The sequence below is a fragment of the Rutidosis leptorrhynchoides genome, chromosome 7 (assembly GCF_046630445.1).
Source record: "Rutidosis leptorrhynchoides isolate AG116_Rl617_1_P2 chromosome 7, CSIRO_AGI_Rlap_v1, whole genome shotgun sequence".
Classification (NCBI taxonomy): Eukaryota; Viridiplantae; Streptophyta; class Magnoliopsida; order Asterales; family Asteraceae; genus Rutidosis; species Rutidosis leptorrhynchoides.
Window position 1 is genome coordinate 341872690 of NC_092339.1, and position 20266 is coordinate 341892955.

The following is a 20266-nucleotide window of genomic DNA, read 5'->3' on the forward strand; positions in this document are numbered from 1 at the left end:
TTCGCATAACATCATTTATTTACATCACTCGCCCAAAAAAAATAATGTGCTCGTTTGTTTATATTTATTCATATTTATTAGTTATGGTAGTTATCAGTTATTACTACTACTAGGTGAAAAGCGTGTCTGATGCACAACGAACTGTAATATCCTATCTTTATTCAGGCAACTATAGGGTAGATGATGTTGTAAACAATAAACATTAGTCATTACATTCTATATAAATATGTAAACGGTGTGTTTGGGCGGCATCTGAAGTAGAAAATTTGTGGTTTTTACAAAGATTACTTCACAATCAATATACGAACAACTAGGTTATTGAGCCCGTGCGTTGCACGGTTATGTAAAAAACTGTGGAAAAAATATAATTTGTAGTTAATATTGGTATGTAAATAGCGATAATAAAAAAAAAAAAAAAGTATAAGAATTATTTAAGAGCCCATGGTGTTAACAAAATTTAAAAATTCTTTGATTTTAAGAGCTCATGGTGTTAACAAATTTTAAAAATTCCTTGAGTTTAAGAGTCCATGGTGTTGACGAATTTTGAAAGTTCTTTTGAGCCCGTGGTGTTGACAAATTTTAAAAGTGATTTTGGATGGTGTTAATAACTTAATGTCTACAGTTTTTTTTCCTCCCCATTAATATCCTTTTATATACTATATACTATGTAATTTTTAGAGTACATTGAAAATTTGTGATGGAACGTAACATTAGTAAAGTATAAGTTATATTATTTTAGAATTATTATATACAATTATTTTTTGAATAAAAGTATAAGTCGCGAGTTTAATTTTAGAAAAGTTGTTAGTCATTTCAGTAAAATAATGATATTCGGGGGAGTCGTCATGTATAATTAATTAATATTAGTAATAAAAAATAATATTCCCGACTGAGCTAACACAGTACTTGTTTAGTATTTTGATATATCTAATATATAACTATATATTCCCGCAGTTTATTTTATTTAAATTAAATAAAAAAATTCCGTTAAAAAAGTTTCGATTGTCGGGGGCAGGTGACCCCGGTTGCACCATGCTAGATCCGCCCCCTGGTTGAGGGGTCTACCGGCCCTTTTGTTTAATGTATTGTGTTGCCATGAAGTGTTTGGTGTGTGTATAATTTGTGTGTTTGGAAGTGGCCAATTGCGCCGTTATAATTTAATAACGCCATGGTGGTATCTTACACGATAAAGTTAGTAAACATTTATTGTAATAATGTACGTGCTTGATAGTTCATGGAATAAAAATATAGCTTAAACGGACAAATGAAAAATACAAAGTTGAGGAAGGAAATTAAAATATTAAGAAGTGGAAGGGTAAGAATGAAAAATAAAAAGTTTCGGGAGAGATTTTTTTATTGTTTTTTGACCTTCAATTCAGGTGAGAAATTGTAAACAGGGAGATTGAGGACTTGATCCTACGCCTCCCCTTAGAAAGAGTTGATACTTAACCAACTAAGCTGATTAACATTTGGGTTAAATCATCACTTATTAATTATAAAACCTTGAATAATTCTAAGTATAAAAATTCTTAGAAAGACAAAACCTGACCTGTTACAATTCACTTATTTTCCCTTAATTATAAGGGAAAATATACGTTGCATGGTTGACGATGTCTTTAGCTGTTCATCTTTAGCAGTTCATCATGGCAAAAGTTTATATGTGTTCGATTTACTTTTATCACAAAAAAGTTTCCATGGTTGAATAATTAAATAATTAAATATTATATTATTTATTAAATATTATTACTGTGAAAAAAGCAGATATTATATTATATGTGATATTAATTAGGTGCAAGTACTGTGTTAGCTCAGTCGAGAGAGTCATCATTTTAGAAAAGTGTTAGACGTAATAAAATTTATATAGGAAGTATCAATTAGAATATAATAATTAATATTAATAATATATGGTAATAAGATAATGTTTTAGATAAATACAATCTGTCTATTAAAATATTAAATTTAAGAATCTATATATGGTAATTATATTGATTTTATATTTAATTTGATTTAATAATAGAATGACACGTGAGATTATGTAACTCAGCTTAATTAATAGAATGACACGTAGGACAATTTAATTTAAATTAATTGAGAAGATGACACGTAGGATTTATGGCACGTGCTTTATAATAATGTATAGAATATCTTTTACCTTTTATTCTCCTCATCTGATTTGAAATATGTGGTAAAGATTACCATACCATATTGAAGATGATATAATAATAACCTTGTGTTGTATCTCATGTGGTAGTGAACTGCTTCTCTTAACGAGAGGTCAGGAGTTCGGCTCTCGTGTGGAGCAACATTGCACACAAGGTTGCCCCTTAACCCTTGAATTTTCACCCAATAGTGCCTTTCGCACATCGCGTTGCGAGGGCAGTGGGGAGGGGGTTTTACCGACCATGCCCTCGGATTGGGCCGGATTTCCTCTGGGCAGCAGTTGGGGGCGGATTATGCAACTGCGGGAGATGAACGCGTGGGTAGTTTAGTCTCTCTGGGTGATCCCGAACTGCTATTGAAAAAGAAAATGGACATAATTTGTTTGATTAAAATGATAAATTTAGATACAATAAGTTACCATCTGGATGGATAAAATAAGTCACCCTGAATGACCAAATTACTTGGACCTCAGATAAATTCTTTCCCTGTTTCAATGGGTTGAATAGAAAATCGGAGGGTTTTGACTTATTTTGGACCAGTGTTATAACGATTCTTAAACCATTATGAACAGGAAGATTTTCATGTTCAACCCGGTTGAATCGGTGGATCGGACAGTAGAAACTAATTTTGTCTAACTTTTCTAATTTTTAAAAAATAGGTAAACTTGAATTATAGTATTGGGTATTATTACTCGTATATAATAATTGCAAAACAAAATATTGCATGTCTTTTTAAAGGGGAGTGATCCGTACACCACTAAACATGCATTATGGTGTTGTACTGTACAAAACTGTAAAGCATATTTGGTGGTGTACGGCTAAAAGTTGGTGGTGTACGGATCATCATCCCTTTTTAAAAGCATACGCCACCGTTTACTTTGTTTCCATAGATGACAAGATATGAGTGTGACACGGAATGAGGTGTCAAAATGGACGAAAAAAGCAGTAGAAGGGTGTGTTTGGCACACCAGCTTATTGGAGCTTATGGGAGCTTATTGGAGCTTGAGCTTATGATTTTAATAAGCTCCAGGTCATAAGCTTTGTTTGGTAGACATAAAAAGTAGAGCTTATGAAAATCATAAGCTCTTAAAGGATAAGCTAGTAGTAGTTTATGAAAAAAAGTAGAGCTTATGAACTGGAAAATAACCTCCAGCTAGTTTACCAAACACTTATAAAAAATAATAAGTTCCAGCTACCAGCTTTTAAAATAAGCTCCAGCTCCAGCTCTAGTCCATAAGCTCCAGCTCCAAGCTCCAGCTCCAGCTAGTTTCATCCAAACACACCCGAAGAATACAAAGAGAGGGAGACCCATTTCCTTTGCTTTCCCTTTCCTCTTTCTATCAGCCTAGAGTTGAACATCATCCCAAAAAAAAAGTCCACTTCACTATTTTTGTTTATCAAAAAATTATTATGCCCTACCTTATATGGCAATAAAAAAAAAATTTATTGTTTTAATAGTTTCATTTTATTATTGAAAATTTATTAAATATAGTAGTAACTAATTTATTAGTTACTTTATATAAAAACATTAAATAAATGGCACAACGTTTTGTGTTGCAAAATGCAATCCAAAGAAAGAAACCAGGACGATCGTGGTGAGGACAAAGTGAGGAAACATTAATGACATTGGTGCCCTAAAGGACAAGGCTATCACGAGGCTTGATGTGAATGGTCTTACTAACTCTAACAAAGATAATCACCGAACTATTGGTTGAGTAGTAAAAAGCCTTAGTTGGTTCTGGACCCGTATCCTTGAAAAAATAGGTGCAGGTTCAAATCATGAGGGGGAGTTTTCTTCAGAGGTTGTGCCCCTGTTATCCTTCACTTTGTGCGGGTCAAGCAGTTACCCTAAAGAATTCCAGGTACGCTTTGCGCGATGGATGCGAGGAGTTTCTTCCTAACGGGTGTGTGGGTGGCAAATAAGAGAATTCGATGCCAAAATTGCCGTTCTAAAAAAAAAACTCTAACAAAGATTCTTTCTATCTATTGGTTCAAATGCTGCCACGAGAAACCTTGTTTTATTGTTTAGCCCCCCCTCATCTTTTCCTACTTTTTGCCGTCATCACCCTTATTAGATGGTTTCAAGTTAGTTTTGTAGCCCGTGCACTCCTTTTCTCCAATCACCGGCATCTCGCTGGTGGTTTGATTTTCTCCTTTATTTCCCTCCTCCGGCAGCTCACAATTTCTTTTGGCCGGCGCACAACTACTTCGTCGTCGTTTTAGTGACCGTGGTCATTCGTTGTGCGGGATATTTGTAGAGTGTAGGCTCTTATATTTGTTGTTGGCTGTCGTTGCATGTATCCCATGGTGGGGTTGTTTATTACATTTTCCTGAACTTTGACGACATTTTCTTCGACCAAATGCGAACTTGGAGGGCTTCTTCTTGTCGAATTTGGGTGCTGGAGAGTTTCCCGCACAGTTTTGCCTCTCGTCAGAATGTTGATCCTTGTTACTGGAGTTTTTCCCCCGTTAGCCTTTCTCCTCTCGAGAACCAGGGAACAACAATGCAACGAGTTCCATCCTTGGCACTCTGGTTTTTTTCAGTTGTACATGCATGTGTGAATATTTTGGTGACACTCCGGTTATATATGCGGTTATGGGGGTGGTGGGTGCCGGTTAATATTTTCATGCCGGTGGTTTTTTGTCAGTGTTGGTGTCGGTAATTTTTGGCTCGCTTCATTGTCACGATCTTTTCGCGACTTTTTCTCGCCTTGGGTCTTGGCCGTGTGATGATCTTCGTAGGTGGCCAGATTTTTTTTCTTGCAGCTTTCTGATGGTTGTTAGCGGTGTGAATTGAACCCGAATCTCCTTTGGAGATTTCCAAGCATTCAATCACTCGGCCACCCCTTGCGTTGTTGTTATTATTATTATTATTATTATTATTATTATTATTATTATATTTGTATTATTATAGTAATTATAATATAATTCTTACTGTATTATTATTTTGATAATTAAAAGCTTTTGAACACGGATCATTATGTTTTTCAATCTTCATATGCATTATAGTTAAGGCTTGCATGGTATAGGATATCTTTAACATGATTGTTATTGTTATTTGTTTTGTTGTATGATTCAACCTTGCATGTAATTAATTTTAAAGTTTCCTTAATTAATAATTTTATTTTCATGTTATTTATTTTTTTCCGTATGAAGAGTATAGTGTCATTATTTCTCATACCGGAACCAAACTATTTTTTTATTAACCTGAGTATTCAACATTTTTTTAACTGACTAATCTCATGGCGACTATTCATTTTGCGAGCAGCTCGGAGTCATTGCAGACGAATCTCCATAGCTATGAGGGAGAATAACTTTACAGTTGCATGAAATCGAACCCTCAACCTTCACATTAAAAGGCTAGGGTCTTACCACTTCACCACCACCCTATGATTGAACCAAACTAATTGTATAGGTATGATATGCGGTATTCATGTTAGGGTCAAAAAGACGAGTACAGTACAACACTCATTCTCATCTATAATCCTAAGGATGATAATGATCCATGTAACTGTAGCTTATTTGGTCCCTGGCCTACCTTACACACCTTTTTTCCACTAGTGGGTTCAACTATATGAATCTGCATCCAATTACAATTTTCTTATCGCCAATCAACACTCTTTCTAAACTATTACAATTACAATGGCTCTTGTTAAACTATTTAAACAATTTGATTTTGAAGGAAAAGACGGTTCACTTCAGTTTTGGGAATGCACAAGAGATAAGTGCAGTATTACACTAGAAGATAAACCTTTTTGGTTAAATGAAAACCATAAAACCCCGCTTGTCACTTATAGGAACCGTTTTCTCGAACGCAAACTTTTTCCTGATACGAAACCAGAGCCTGAAGAGCCTTTCGCTTGGACGGCAGTTCAAAAAGGGGTTGCAGCTCAACTAACTGACGATGACGCTGACGGTGAGCAATTCATGGGGCAGTTAGTTGTACCCGTTTTTGACGTTGTGGGTGTTAATGAGATATTAGTTGGAATGATTGAGCTCGTTATATATGAGCCTCAACAACGGAGATGCTATGTTTCAGAATTTAATCAAATACAAAAATTGTTGAAGGATAGTTTTCAAAAAGTTCAAATATAAAGCACAAATAGTCTAGAAAACGAAGGAACCAATTTTTATTCACAAATGAATAATTAACTCTTCATTACTCAAAGGGGGTGAAATTTAACATAATGTAAAAACCGTGGGAGAAAGTTATATCTCTTAAAATTAGAGGGTTGTGAAAAAATAAAAAGTTAGTCAAAAGGAGTGAAATTTAACATAATGTAAAAACGGGGGGAGAAAGGTATATCTCTTAAAATTAGAGGGTTGGGGAAAAATAAAAAGTTAGTCAAAAGGCGTGAAATTTAGCATAATGTAAAAATTGGGGGGGAAATATGACAAAATTGCAAAAAAGTTTCAAATAAATAGTGCCGCGTTTTTGTCTTTTTCTGTTTTCCAAATGAATATATGTATAATATCATGGGTATAAAGAACAAATTTTAATGTCTAAAATGCATCATACTAATATTAATGTTAACACAAGATTAAAAGATCTACTCGACTTGATGAATAATATATATTAAACGTACGTATATCATTCAACATGAGCAGCTAATGTATTCATAATACTGAATTTTAGTCAAACACAAATATCTTCTTGTATATGCTTAATTAATACTTATGGTTTAAGCATTATTTTTTACCCATTCAGCCTAACTCTGTATAATATATGTTCCCATTGCAGGAAGCGAAATTAACTACCAAGCCAAAACTGCTGAGTTTAAACTGAGCATTGTGGCCTTTAAACTGAGCATTGTGGCCCAAGTTGCTCAACTAATGCCTAAGATGAGATCCTTGTGACAGTTTCCACCAGCTTTTAAATAAATAATAGGGTTAAATTCCTAAAACTAGGTTCGCAAGTCAATTAAGTTCATTTAAGTTTCTATTTTAAGTAGTTGCGCATGAGATCTATCTATTTCAAAGGATCATGATGTGCACTTTTTATTTCCATTATATGAATTTTGTAATTTTCTTTGATGAATGTAAGTCAGAAAACTGAACCAATTTAATGCTCTTCATAACTTCAAATCAAGAGTTCGTTAAAACCTGTCCCAAAGAACGGTTCGGACCTTGTTGTCAAATTTAAACTCTTAAAAGTCGCTAGTCATATATTAATCGGTGACATTGTAGTGATTAATTTCTCAAGTATGGAATGAATCGAGGACTAACTAGATTGGACCATGTATGATTATAAATAACAGTAAATTATATATGTAGATATAGAAGAGAATCATAAACAAAAAAGTATTGTAACTGTTTAGAAACATAAACATAATCACCAAATTAAAAGGTTGACCAACTTTGACGTTAACCCCTAATTTTCTGAAAAAAATAGACTTTGTCCAAATAAATCGACTTTGACTGGCTAAAACCGAATTGACTTTTAACTAATTGTGAATTGTTAAACAGCGTTGACTGACTTTGGCCTAGCCGAGTAAGACTACTCCCAAAACCCGACTATTCACAGATTAACCGTCCGACAAGGCGGACTTTTACAACCATGAATGTAAGCAAATACTTAGTGACGATGTTAAACATTTACCGCATACCTTATCATTCAAATTGGACGCAATTCAAGGTTGCAAGACTCGAGATTCAGAGAGTACTCGGGCGGGACCTTTTAGGGAGTTCGACAACTCGGGAGTACTTAGATGTTGACCAAGTTTGACTTTGAACAATTTTGATCGAGTTTAATTTTAACCAATTTTGACCGAGTTTTAATCGTTTTTTTAGTAATCCCTAGTATTGGCTGTGACTGAGTTTTGACCGAGTTTGATCAAGTTTGACCGATAGTTGGGGTTTTCCACAAACCTTGTACTAGGGAAGTAATTCCAGTTCTGCAACCATGGTCCTATTTATGAAGATTCTTGAGAAACGATCCATGTAAGACTCGCCTTATACATTGTGCAATTATTAAAACAATTAGAGACAACTTACAATATGTAAAAGCAACCCAAGACAAATCCATCTCTTTCTATCACTATAATTCTTCATTTGCTATTTTATATACCCTTTTCCAGATTAAATCAGAAATTAAACCATATAAACGGGACCCACATAACAAACCTACAATGCCATCCACATTATCTAACGAACCATGGAATAGTTGCTACTTACCGACTATCAAAATGCATCGATCCTTCCATGATGAACCATTCTTAACCGATGAGTAATCAGAAACTGAAAAATAAAAGAGTTAATTACACTGATGGTCCCTGGTCTTGGTTAAATTACGTCATTAGTCCGTAACTCTTAAAAATTATATGCTTCGTCCCAGTAGTTTTAAATCCAAACGGAGGTGGTCCCTATGGTCTTGGTTAAATTACGTCGCTAGTCCCTAACTCTTAAAAATTATATGCTTCGTCCCAATAGTTTTAAATCCAAACGGCGGTGGTCCCTGTGGTCTTGGTTAAATTACGTCGCTAGTCCCTTACTCTTAAAAATTATATGCTTCGTCCCTGTGGTTTTAAGTCCAAACGGCAGTGGTCCCTGTGGTCTTGGTTAAATTACGTCGCTAGTCCATAACTCTTAAAAATTAAATGCTTCGTCCCTATGGTTTTAAGTCCAAACGGCGGTGGTTCGGAAACATGGAAGTTACAAGTTGGTGAAACATGGAATATTCAAATGTCCTTGTGTTACACGTTAGCAACTTACAAGTTGGTGAAACATAGAAGATTAAAACATACTGTGATAAACATAAGTGTGACCAATCCAGAGTTATCAAGTAATGTTCATCTGTTTATTTGGCAAAGGAGATTATGCAACAAATTGAGGGCAATTCAGACATGCCAACACAAGCATTAAAACAAGAATTAGAGAAAAAGTATGCAGTCAAAGTGAGTAATCAGAAGGCATATTATGCAAAACAGAAAGCACTTCAATGTATTCGAGGTGATTACAAACAATAATACACCTCATCGAAGACTTTCGAATAATGGCACGACTTCCGCAATAACACCTCATCGTAACGGATTAATTGCCTTAACACTGGTATATAACTTTCAACTTATATACCTTCCTTGCAAGGAGATTTAACAAGTGATCTTCATAAGACACATATTTTTCGCACTAAAGGAGCCACTAGCTTCAACAAACACATCATGAGCAACCTAATGATGTAAATGTGATATCCTATTATTAAGAAAAAAAGAAACACTACATTTCCAAAACAATTAAAAAAAAAATTGTAGACAGAATGATATGTGTCAAGAGGTGGATGTGGACCTAACGAGCATTTCAAACTTTTGAAATTTATTTATAAAGTCAACATTGGTCAACATTCGTCTCACTGCCGTTTTTTGACTTCTCAGCCGTTGTTGACCGTCTTTTTGACATTGTTGACCATTTCTTTACCGTTTATAACATTGTAAAACTATTGTGACCCCCGTCTCGACCTTTTTCTACAACACTGCATGCTTATAGCTCGTTACTTTGATTCTTCGGTTTTACTTTCATCTGGAGAAGGTGGAAACACTTGTACAATTAACTCTACCAATTCTTCTACACTTTCTCCAACTCGTGTATCGAGATCTTCAATCAACGGGTCAATTTCCACATATGAAGTCGGTCTAATGTTGACGATAGCAGCGATTTCTTGTTTTGATAACTCGTATCGTTTACATTTAGTTACAAACTCAACAATACTTTCTCTAGTTTGACTTTTAGCAGCAGTCTTATCCAGGTAGTCGTAAACCTTATATTCTGAAGGTGCCACAGGTGCAAGAACGCGTGTGGGATCTTTTGCAGCACCTCTAGAACGTAAAAAGTCAAGCACTTCAAAATTTGTAAGTTGACCAGCATTTTCTTTTATTATCTTCATTGCTAGAAACCGGTAACCTGAGAAAAAGAAATGACTGACTGCTATTAAGGCCATTTAACAAAATAAAAAAAAAAAAATTAAATAAAAATCACCCATTTGGGGCACGCTCCAAGGTGAGCTGCATTTTGGGTCAACCCAACTTGTTCATTTTTGACTCATACAGCAAAAGATTATTCATCTTGGTACAAGCTGAATTACAGGTTGTGTATACTTGAAACCAAACTGGACTGTATAAGCGTGACAGTTTATAGTGATTATATAATGACAGCTGATTCAATCTTTTTCATCCCTCAATGTATTTTTTGACAGCAAATCGTTATAATACAGTTAATTCACAGATGGTCCTTTTATCTATCTATTGTGTCGAGTTACAATATTCATATCAGTAGCAAACAGAATTCATAAACTAGTTTATATCACATTCTACATTTTGTAGTTAAATGAGATATTTACACTATGCGAATTCACTATATATCTAGCTGCTCTCGCTCTACGCTCCTGGAAAGTTAATTAGATATTTACACTATGCGAATTGACTATAACCCTAGAGATTTAGACATTCATAAACGTTGGATCAAATAAAACTTTCAGTAAGCGACTAAATCAGATAGACGAGGAAATAATTACATAATATATTCCCAGTAATTAAGAAATTAAGAAATTAAGAAATGTATATATATATATATATATATATATATATATATATATATATATATATATATATATATATATATATATATATATATATATATACCTTTGAGTTGTTACAGCTGTGAGTATACTTTGCGACTGCTAGTTAAGAATTTGGGAAAATGTTCGAGACTGAATAAGAGGAACTGCTGAGTTTATAAGTAGGGGGCTTTTCAATTTTGGCCCAACAAATGCTGTTTGCTGGCCCAAGCTCAAATAAGGCCTTAGATCTTTTTTTTTTTTTTTTTTTTTTAAGTATTATTATGAAGTACTTGTAATTTTAATTGTAATTGTAATTGTTATTATCAATTATCAATATTAATGAGAAATTATATCTTATACCCCTAATTTTACCCTTTATATCTCAGAAAAATTACACTTAATACTCAAATGTGAAGAGATCAATTGTAAAGTTAAAGGTTAAAATTTTAATATGTTGTTTTGAGTTGTTTTATTACCCAAAAGACCAAATTTCTTGTGCCAATTAGTATATAAGTTGTTATTATTATTATTATTATTATTATTATTATACATCTTTTACACTTGATTTCTTTTTTTGTTTTTTTTTTTTTTTTTGGCAAAAAACATGAATTAATATAGATAAAGACATTTCACAAATAAGTGAAAAGTCATCCGGTACATTATGGGTCACATTGGACTTACAATACAATGTCCAACCAACCATGAAAACTTCACTAAAATACAATATTAAAGTAACAAACTGAAAATGGGATATGCTAGGATCACTACACTACATTGCCTTACAGTAGCCAAAATATCAAAACAGAGAGCTTCCTACTAGTCAGAAGTGATCCTCTTCCTTTAAACATCATTAACCTCATTAAATCAACAACCACGGTTGAGTGGACCGAGTGGACCGTATATAAAATTGATGACTCGAGAACACTTTTGAAGCCTCAAGCCATTGGAACACTTTAATCTTAATCCGATTTACTACTGACGCCCAACATGAGTACCTACCATTAAAAACAACTTCATTCCTAGCAATCCATATTGTCCAAAGTGAAGCTGGGCCAATTAGACTCCAAAACTTGCTCGCCTTTACACCCATTCCATAATGCCAGTCAAGAGCGAACTTCACCATAGAGGATGGCATGACCCAACTAATATTCCACCAATTGAATAATGCCTCCCACAACTTGAAGGTCCACGAACAATGTAAAAGAAGATGGTCTATTGATTCAGCGTGCTCTAAACACCAACCACACTTATCATCCGACCCATCTCTTAAGCAATGTTTATAACTAAGAAACTCTTTAACGGGTACTCCCCCTTGAATGACTAACCAAAGAAAAATAGCGACTTTAGAAGGAACTTTTGGATTCCATACGATTTTGCACCAATCGAACTCACTATTAATATTTGACGAAAGCATAACTCGAACCGCGTCCGCCACCGAATACACCTTATCCACCGAGTGGACCAACTGAATGACGTCATCTTTTAAATTATCTAAAGCCACAGACGACAATAGTACCAACAGAGTATGCATCTGATTGGATTCATAAGCATCTAAAGGACCATGAATTCCTAAATCCCACATTACAGTTCCAACTTCATTACAAGACCCACAATCTGATGTGACTGTCTTTCTTGGACGATAATCTATACAAGGCAGGAAATTGATCACGTACCTTTGACACCTCCAATCATATATCGGACCAAAAGGAAATACTCGAGCCGCTGCCAATACTCCATTTCCAACTTTGAGGACTTAATATCTCAAAAAGCTCATCCACTCCTTGTAACACCATCAAGTCTCGCCATACAGGGGACAGTGTAGACTTCTTTACACGGGATAAATCAGATAGAATATTACCCGGTGGCGACAAACCAAATGATGAAGATACAATGATCTTCCAATTTGAATTATTTGATTTCTGACGATAATATGATGTACTCTATTTATTTATATTTATATTTATTCTATTTTCACCGTTCATTTGTGTGTGAGACATTTGTATTGGATTGTATGATTTGAATGCGGATTTCTCAACTATAGTTATATCGTAAATATAATTAGCGACATGCATATGGTAAATAAATATAATATAATTAGACACTCAAAATTATTAGCACAACTGCCATGGGGTCAGGAAACGGGTCTTAAACATGGTCATGGAGATCAGTGGTGGAACTAGGATTTTTTTCACCGGAGGTAAAAAAAAAAATTTAAAACAATAGCAAATTTTTTTTGGACAAAATATGGAGGTTTTGGGGCAAAAAAGTGAGGTTTTTGTGCAAATTATGAAGATTTTTGGGCAAAAGTTGAAGGTTTTTGAGTAAAATGTGAAGGTTTTGGGGCAAAAGTTGGAGAATTTTGGGCAAAATTCAAAGGTTTTGGGGCAAAATATGTTAGTTTTGGGGTAAAAAAATTCAGCGGGGGCAAAGTCGAAAAACCTAAAATTTTAACACAGAAAAAAATCCACTGGGGCGGGCGCCGCTTGCCCTCATGTATTTTCGCCACTGATGGAGAGCCAAAAGGTCAAGACGTAACAGGGGCCAATTAAGGTGATCAAAAGACTAATATACACATAATTATTTCCAAACATACACATAATTTTCTAAACATAAGCCAATATGTTATATGCCAGTGATGTGCTTGGTTGTCAATCGCTTGTTTGAGGGGATTAGATAGCTTAACGTAAGGCGATGATAATACTAAAATAGGAAGAAGAAGAAAAGACCTTACTTGAGGTCCAACGTAAGTGGACAAATATATAAGCTGGACCCATGTATCATGATTTTAAAGGTCAAAGATCCAATGCATTTCTTCGAACGTAATTTAAACCATCTTAATAAATGAACAATATGCTGAAACTTTTGATAATTTGATAACAGTATCAAAATAGTGCATTTCCTTGTACCAAGTAAGAAGATGAGTGATTAATACCAATAAAATTTCACGAACAAATACCTTTGATATCAAATTGTACCAAGCCAGTAGTCACCCTAAAATTAGTCAGTTCATAAAAATGTTGAATACTCGGGTTAAAAGAAAAATAATATACCTTTGATTTCAACAACCAAAAGGACCATGCATAACTGTTTCTATGTGTAATCTTCTTGATGATCAACAATATCACATGAAAGGAATTTTCCAACATAAAACACAGCAACTTGATTTGTTGTAAAAAATGTAACAAATCAATGAATAATAGGCATAACCAAGACACCACTTCTAAGATATCTCACCCACATTTTGTAATAATAATAATACACATCAAAACAATGAAGATAAAGACATTACTAACACACACACATGGTTCTAAGTTCTAACACTAACATCAATTACTAACACACACACACACACACACACACACACACACACACACACACACACACACGGGGTTCTAACATCACTATTATATTCCTTTCAGAATGCAAGACAGGAAATAACTACTAAATAATAATTCAAATATAGTTTACGAGTATCACAAACTTAAGTTAGACGAGGGGTAATCATCCTTTTCAACTGGCGAAACCAATAGTCTGATCACAGTTTGAATATCTGGTTGTGCACCCAATGATATCATCATCATCAAGTCATCGTCACTACAAATCTTTATGTTATCACCATCTTCATCCAAATATCCGAGGTTAAAACTTTCAGGTTTGAGCTGAAACCTTTCTTCAATCAGTTTCTTCAACTTTACCAATCCATCCGAAAGGCTAAAAGGAAACTTTACAATATTCTCTTTGTACGTTGCCTTAACAGTCACATATTTCACTGTATTTGCAGATGTATTCTCAATAGACTTTCCATTAACAGTTGTTAAAAGCTGTGAAGATCCATCAGGTAAATTTGTGCGTTCCTGTTGGTGGGGTCCAGGTGTGGAATTACGTTCACCGTGTTCGGTTAGAGTGGCAAGATCATGAGTTATCATACTTGTTATGTTTAATGTTTCAGAGGAAACCTCTAATGCTGGGGTGGAAAGTGGTAATTCAGACCCATGGACGTTTTCATCCGGTTTCAAATGGGTATCGATCTTATCAGGGACACTCTTATATGGCCACCTTGGTATACCAAGACTCCTGCAAATGCGCTTCAATGTAGATCTGCTAACTACATAAATACACACACATAGTGAACAAAGTGAGGATGAGATTCTTAGAATAAAAGAACACAAATATGGGCATCACTAGAGTTGGCACTATTTGTTGGGTCTCTAAATACCCATGGTTGCAAACGATGGTTGCGGGGCCAGTTGCGATGTTTTGGTGACTAGCCTGTCCCGTTTCACGCAAAAACGTCTAATTAGTCGGTCAACGCTAAAAAGTCAGGTCAACGTCGGGAAAAGTCAGGTCAACGTCGGGGAAAATTGGCCTTTTGCCTGGCCTTGTTCTAATGTAAACGAAAATCTCAAACCCATTTACAAATAAGCTAGAAAAACAGACTTCAATAGTATCCCTTAAAAATAAATCATAAAATACACTTGCACTATAATTATCTAAAAAAAAAAAAACATTATTATAAATGTACATATTATAATTATAATTATATTATTATTTAAACTAACACCATATCATCTTATTTGTAAATCATTTATTTTTAAAATGTTTATGTTTAAAATATTCAATGTTGAAATATTTGTATTTAATATATTTATATATAAGTCAACATTGGTCAATGTCCTCGATAGACTCGAACTTTTAAGATCCTGACCGACTCGTCTCCGTCTCATGTCTTTTTCAACCTTGGAGATACCCAATAAGGGAGATGTAAGTGTGTGATGTGTAGGAATTGTAAGGAACTTGTATGTGGACTATAGATACAAGGTTCATCTTATTAGTCAACTAAAGCCTAACCCAACAAAACACATAGTAAAAGGTGTACTACACATAGTTAAGGCTCTAATTCTCTCACAAGAAGCCATGGAACAATTACACATTTGTGTAATTGTCATCACGTATGTAATTCATATTCATATCAATACATTACTGCTTCTAATAGATTCCTAAATACCTATTTATCATAGATTTTATCAACCTGTTCATAAAGTTAATCATCATCATCATCATCATCATCATCATCGTATTTATAGCAAGACTCACGTACTGTTCTTACAAGTCAATATCGAATTCAAGGATTTAGCTTATGTTTGGGCCTACACTATTGACAGTTCAGATAGGGGTTTAGCTAAAGTAGGGGTATTATTAGTTCAGTTAACCTTAACAGTTTCAGACACCTAGCACCAATTTTATAGTATGTGGTTTGGTCATTATGCTCAATATAAACCTAATTCCATTTAGTGGTTTACCTCTAGCCAAAATGAAACATGAACTATAAAATATACAGGTTTTAACAACCAAGTATAGACGTTGATCAACAGCCTCATACAGGTTTTAACATGATATTATATTAAAATCAATCTTATAAAGTGTCACTAAATTTTATTAGTTAAAGCCACGGGATTTCAGCACAAATAAAATGAACATGTAACCAACCATTAAATCGACTTTAATTTTGGAACGAACTCTGATTGTTGGGAACTTGGATATAATATTATATATAATGGTTTGATTAACGAAACTATTTTTGTGTGAGAACCATGAGAAGCATTTATGGCCAATCATTTCGGGGCACGATGAATACTTTACATTATTAATTTGGTAGTTATCAAATTTACGATAGGCTTAGGAATGATTGGTCAGGACTACTTCTCATTCTTCTCATAAGAATGACTCTTCTCAGTTGATTATCAACTTCTTACATTTGTGTGAGTTTAATGTTATCAATATATAATATCTTATCCTTGTATCACTATGGTTATATACACCACGTATAAGCAGTTCGTTTTTGTTGAAAACAGAACCTAAAACAAACCATATAATGTCTCATTTTATAATTTTCCAAAACATAACGACCCACGTCGACAGTTGACCTCTTTCGGTTTGGTCACAACAAGTACTTAGTGTAGGTCAAATCAAGTAGATTTGGGCTGACCAGCAAACATTGTTAATCTTCTCCTCTACAATGCCTTAAATATTAACTTAATATATATTATATATTATTACAGTTAACTTCTTTAATCAGATTTATTTATAGGATTTAAGCATATAAATGCTAGTTAGATGTCTCGAAATGTTCAATATACTTGACCCATTTCATTATTAGTAGTTTTTAGCAAACAACCCAAAATTGTCCCATTTGTAGTCAAATGGGTCAAAATTGCCTCATCTTGACATCATTAACAAACTATGAACTTACCGTTAAGGCTAATCGCAGCTTCATCCATCGTATTTCCAAAATATTGGCTAACTTCTTCATGCTTATATGACCTGACAGTTCTATTCCTTTTTCTCTTGATGGGTTGACCCGAATCCTCTACCTCCATAAATGGAACAACAATCTGACCCGTGCCAGCATCAATCGAATTCGATGGCTTATCATGCAAATTATCCTCTTCCATATCTTCCAAAAGTGGTTGACCGTTTGACTTTTCTGACAATGTAATATTAGTATCAACATCACACGGTTCATTAACTATCAAAAGTTGTTGACCGTTTGACTCTGGTTCGTTTGACTCTGGTGGTAACTCTTCTTTTTCAGTCAAAGATAATGATTCTTCAAGATTCCAAATAAGAGGACTCCCTCCGATAACTTGTATAGAAGACATATTACCCAATTTGACCCTTGACCCATTCTTAATTTGTCCTTTAACCGTTTTCACCACGTTGTTCGCCAAACTCTGTACATCTTCCTCGTTTGACAAAAATAACTCCATAACATATTCAATATCCACTTCAATACTTTTTAAATAAATAGCTAAACAACTAGTTATTCCATTCACACGCGCATATGGAACTAACGGGTATTCGTCTTCACTTAACTTTGTTACATCTTTACAAAAACATAATCCTCGTGATGACAACGACATACCAACAACACCATGGGATTTGTCTAAATGTTGTTGTGTGCAAGCTTCATGAAATCCCCACATGCTTAAATCTCGAATGTAAAACGGTAAAGAATCTGTTGTTGACATGCAAACTTTTCCTATGCAGTTTTTGCTAAAACTACTACACGTTCGAATTAAATTCCCGGAATTGGCGACAACACTACTGTATCCCGATATCATCCATGTTTGAGCTAAAGGTAAATTATGAATATCACATACTGTCTTTAGGACTAGGAATATTTCATCCAATTCATGTTCAATTCGTTCATCTCCAACCTGTATTTGAAATTCAAAAGATAAAGCCACAAGAACTATACATACATACATACTTATATTTATATATAATAAAAAATAGCATCATACTGGCACAAAGCAGTGGATGATTATTTTAATCACTTATGTTCAATTTTCCGATGTTTGAATCGAATTGGAAGTTTCTTTGGTCAATATAAGAACTGGATTTCAAAATTATCAGATCTCAAAGTGTATTGTATGACTAATGATGACATAAAATGTAAATGATGATGAATGATTACTAATTAGGTACAAAAAACATATAGCCATTGTAAAATTGAACTTAGTTAATTTTATAGTTTCAATCGAATAAATTTACTTCGTAGGATTGAAGAGATAAGAAGTAATATAGATTATTGACATTTTTACTTCGTCAAGCAAAGTTAATTAGTGAAATTATTAACATTATATGTATAATTTTTAAGGAGGATATAGTGAATAATTCCTCTTTAGTTCAACAATTAAGATAAAAGATGATAATTAATATATGTGTATAGATAGATATAGAAGTGTGTGTGTGTGTGCGCGCTAAAAAAATAGTCAAAGGTTCAAACGGAAACCACAAAAAAGTACAGAAATGCGAGAATTTTTGAAATTACGAGGTTTTTAACATGTCATAGTTTGGATCACATATAAATGAATATGTAGACTAAGATTAAACATGAATAGTTTCGGTAAATTTCTGAATTCTAAATTACCTTTAAAATAAAATAATATCTGATTCACATGTGTATATTTGTTTGTAAACATGTGAATTTATTACTTATCATGTAAATAGTGGATATTGTAGAAAGCGGCCCAATCTTGTACATGTACAAAATCAGGAAATGTAAAAGTTCTCGCAATTTTGTTTCTTTTTGTGGTTCTCGCATTTATGTATTTTTGTCTAATTTGTTGCATTTATACATATATGTATATGTATGTATATATGCAAATTAGAAACTCACATAAAAGTCCGTATCCTCAAACACGTTCGGAGACTTCAAATTCTCTTCCTGCCATGTAAAATTCAAACAAAAAACACGTGAATATAAGAATGCAAGTAGCACATAATCCAAATAAAAAGTGTGAACACATGCATGTATATATATATATATATATATGTATATATATATATATATATATATATATATATATATATATCAAAAGTGAATCAACCTTTAATGCTCTCGAGACTTCTCGTACTTCAAAAGAATAATCAACATAATTTGATGATGTCACAATTTCAATCACACCAACACAACAACCATTGCTTGGTTCAAACACTGGCAAATTAATATATCCGTTTACACATTGTCTTGTTGATAAACTATGTACATCTAAACTCCATTCGGGTAGCTTTTGGCGATAAACACGACCAGGTGAAGAACCTAGTTCTTCTATATGTTCCTCATTAACAACAAACACACGTTGCTCAGATTCCAATCTATATAAGTAAAGCCCTTCATCGATCACACCAATACCAAATGGTTGGTCCAACGTTGTTAGCAAGCAATGTTTTCGGACAGCAATAGGTGACCAAAACTGAACAAGCACACGTAGCTCACGGAAGCTTAGAACCTTAAGTGCATTCGTAATTTTACCCTTTATTATCTGTGGGTCGCTACTTTGATCGGTCATCAAATTAAAGAAACCTATAAATATACAAATCACGCATATAAGTGTTGTGAGTGAGTGACCAAATTGTAATTGTAAAACACATTAATACATAATATTTGTGTTTCAAAGTTATATCATCTTGAAAATACTCCCCGGATCCCAAATATATTGTCCAAGACATACACATGTTAACAAAACATAAACATTACGGAGTACATTCTACTACATTTATCAGTTCTACCAATTTAAAGCCCCAATTAAATTATAATTATAATTATAATTTGAAGTTGTAAAAATTATAAATTATACTTCTTATTTTACACACAAAATACACTTACATAATAACATAATCTCTATTACTAATCCTTTGTGTAGAAAAGTGTTCCTAGCTATCCATTTTCATAGCTAATGGTCCTTAGAAAAATTTAGTATTTTATATCATCAATTCAATTCAATTCAATTTCAATTCAATCTCTCTATGAAAATGGACACTAAATTATGGGATGATTAAGAAGAGCATATGAACAATAAATTTGAGACTAAGGTATTAAACATCATACAGAGCATCAATGCGTTGTAACAAATTCTTGTTAAACATTTATAAATTGAATTTGTATGGAAAACTATATTATAAAATTAAAATCGTATTCATATTTTCTGTTTGTTATTCTAACACTTTTTCCCCTAATAACTTGTCAAATTAATCAATTATTTGTACCGATTTG

At 33.7% G+C, this 20266-nt stretch overlaps 2 protein-coding genes and 1 pseudogene across 2 annotated transcripts; all 3 read right to left on the reverse strand.

The window, feature by feature from the left end:
* Window positions 1-7945: 7945 nt before the first annotated feature.
* LOC139860357 (uncharacterized) lies at window positions 7946-10812 on the reverse strand (annotated as a pseudogene).
* Window positions 10813-11566: 754 nt separating this feature from the next.
* LOC139860358 (uncharacterized) lies at window positions 11567-12444 on the reverse strand. The gene is made up of 2 exons (XM_071849123.1): window positions 12381-12444; window positions 11567-12276 (listed from the first exon to the last, which is right to left on the reverse strand). The coding sequence occupies exons 1-2, from the start codon at window positions 12442-12444 to the stop codon at window positions 11567-11569; spliced, it is 774 nt and encodes a 257-aa protein (XP_071705224.1).
* A 1625-nt stretch (window positions 12445-14069) lies between these two features.
* LOC139858187 (protein NLP6-like) lies at window positions 14070-19570 on the reverse strand. The gene is made up of 4 exons (XM_071847041.1): window positions 19101-19570; window positions 18890-18937; window positions 16958-17924; window positions 14070-14812 (listed from the first exon to the last, which is right to left on the reverse strand). The coding sequence occupies exons 1-4, from the start codon at window positions 19560-19562 to the stop codon at window positions 14181-14183; spliced, it is 2109 nt and encodes a 702-aa protein (XP_071703142.1). The 5' UTR covers window positions 19563-19570; the 3' UTR covers window positions 14070-14180.
* Between the last annotated feature and the right edge of the window lie 696 nt (window positions 19571-20266).

What these genes read in the sequence shown, in the direction of transcription:
- LOC139860358 (XM_071849123.1), bottom strand. Translation starts at nt 12,444, where the DNA reads ATGGAGTATTGGCAGCGGCTCGAGTATTTCCTTTTGGTCCGATATATG. An exon ending in TATGATTGGAGGTGTCAAAG is followed by an intron (nt 12,277 to 12,380) that starts GTACGTGATCAA and finishes TGTGGGATTTAG; the next exon opens with GAATTCATGGTCCTTTAGAT.
- LOC139858187 (XM_071847041.1), bottom strand. Translation starts at nt 19,562, where the DNA reads ATGACCGATCAAAGTAGCGACCCACAGATAATAAAGGGTAAAATTACG. An exon ending in TTGAGGATACGGACTTTTAT is followed by an intron (nt 17,925 to 18,889) that starts GTGAGTTTCTAA and finishes TTTCAAATACAG; the next exon opens with GTTGGAGATGAACGAATTGA. An exon ending in AGCTGCGATTAGCCTTAACG is followed by an intron (nt 14,813 to 16,957) that starts GTAAGTTCATAG and finishes GTATTTATGTAG; the next exon opens with TTAGCAGATCTACATTGAAG.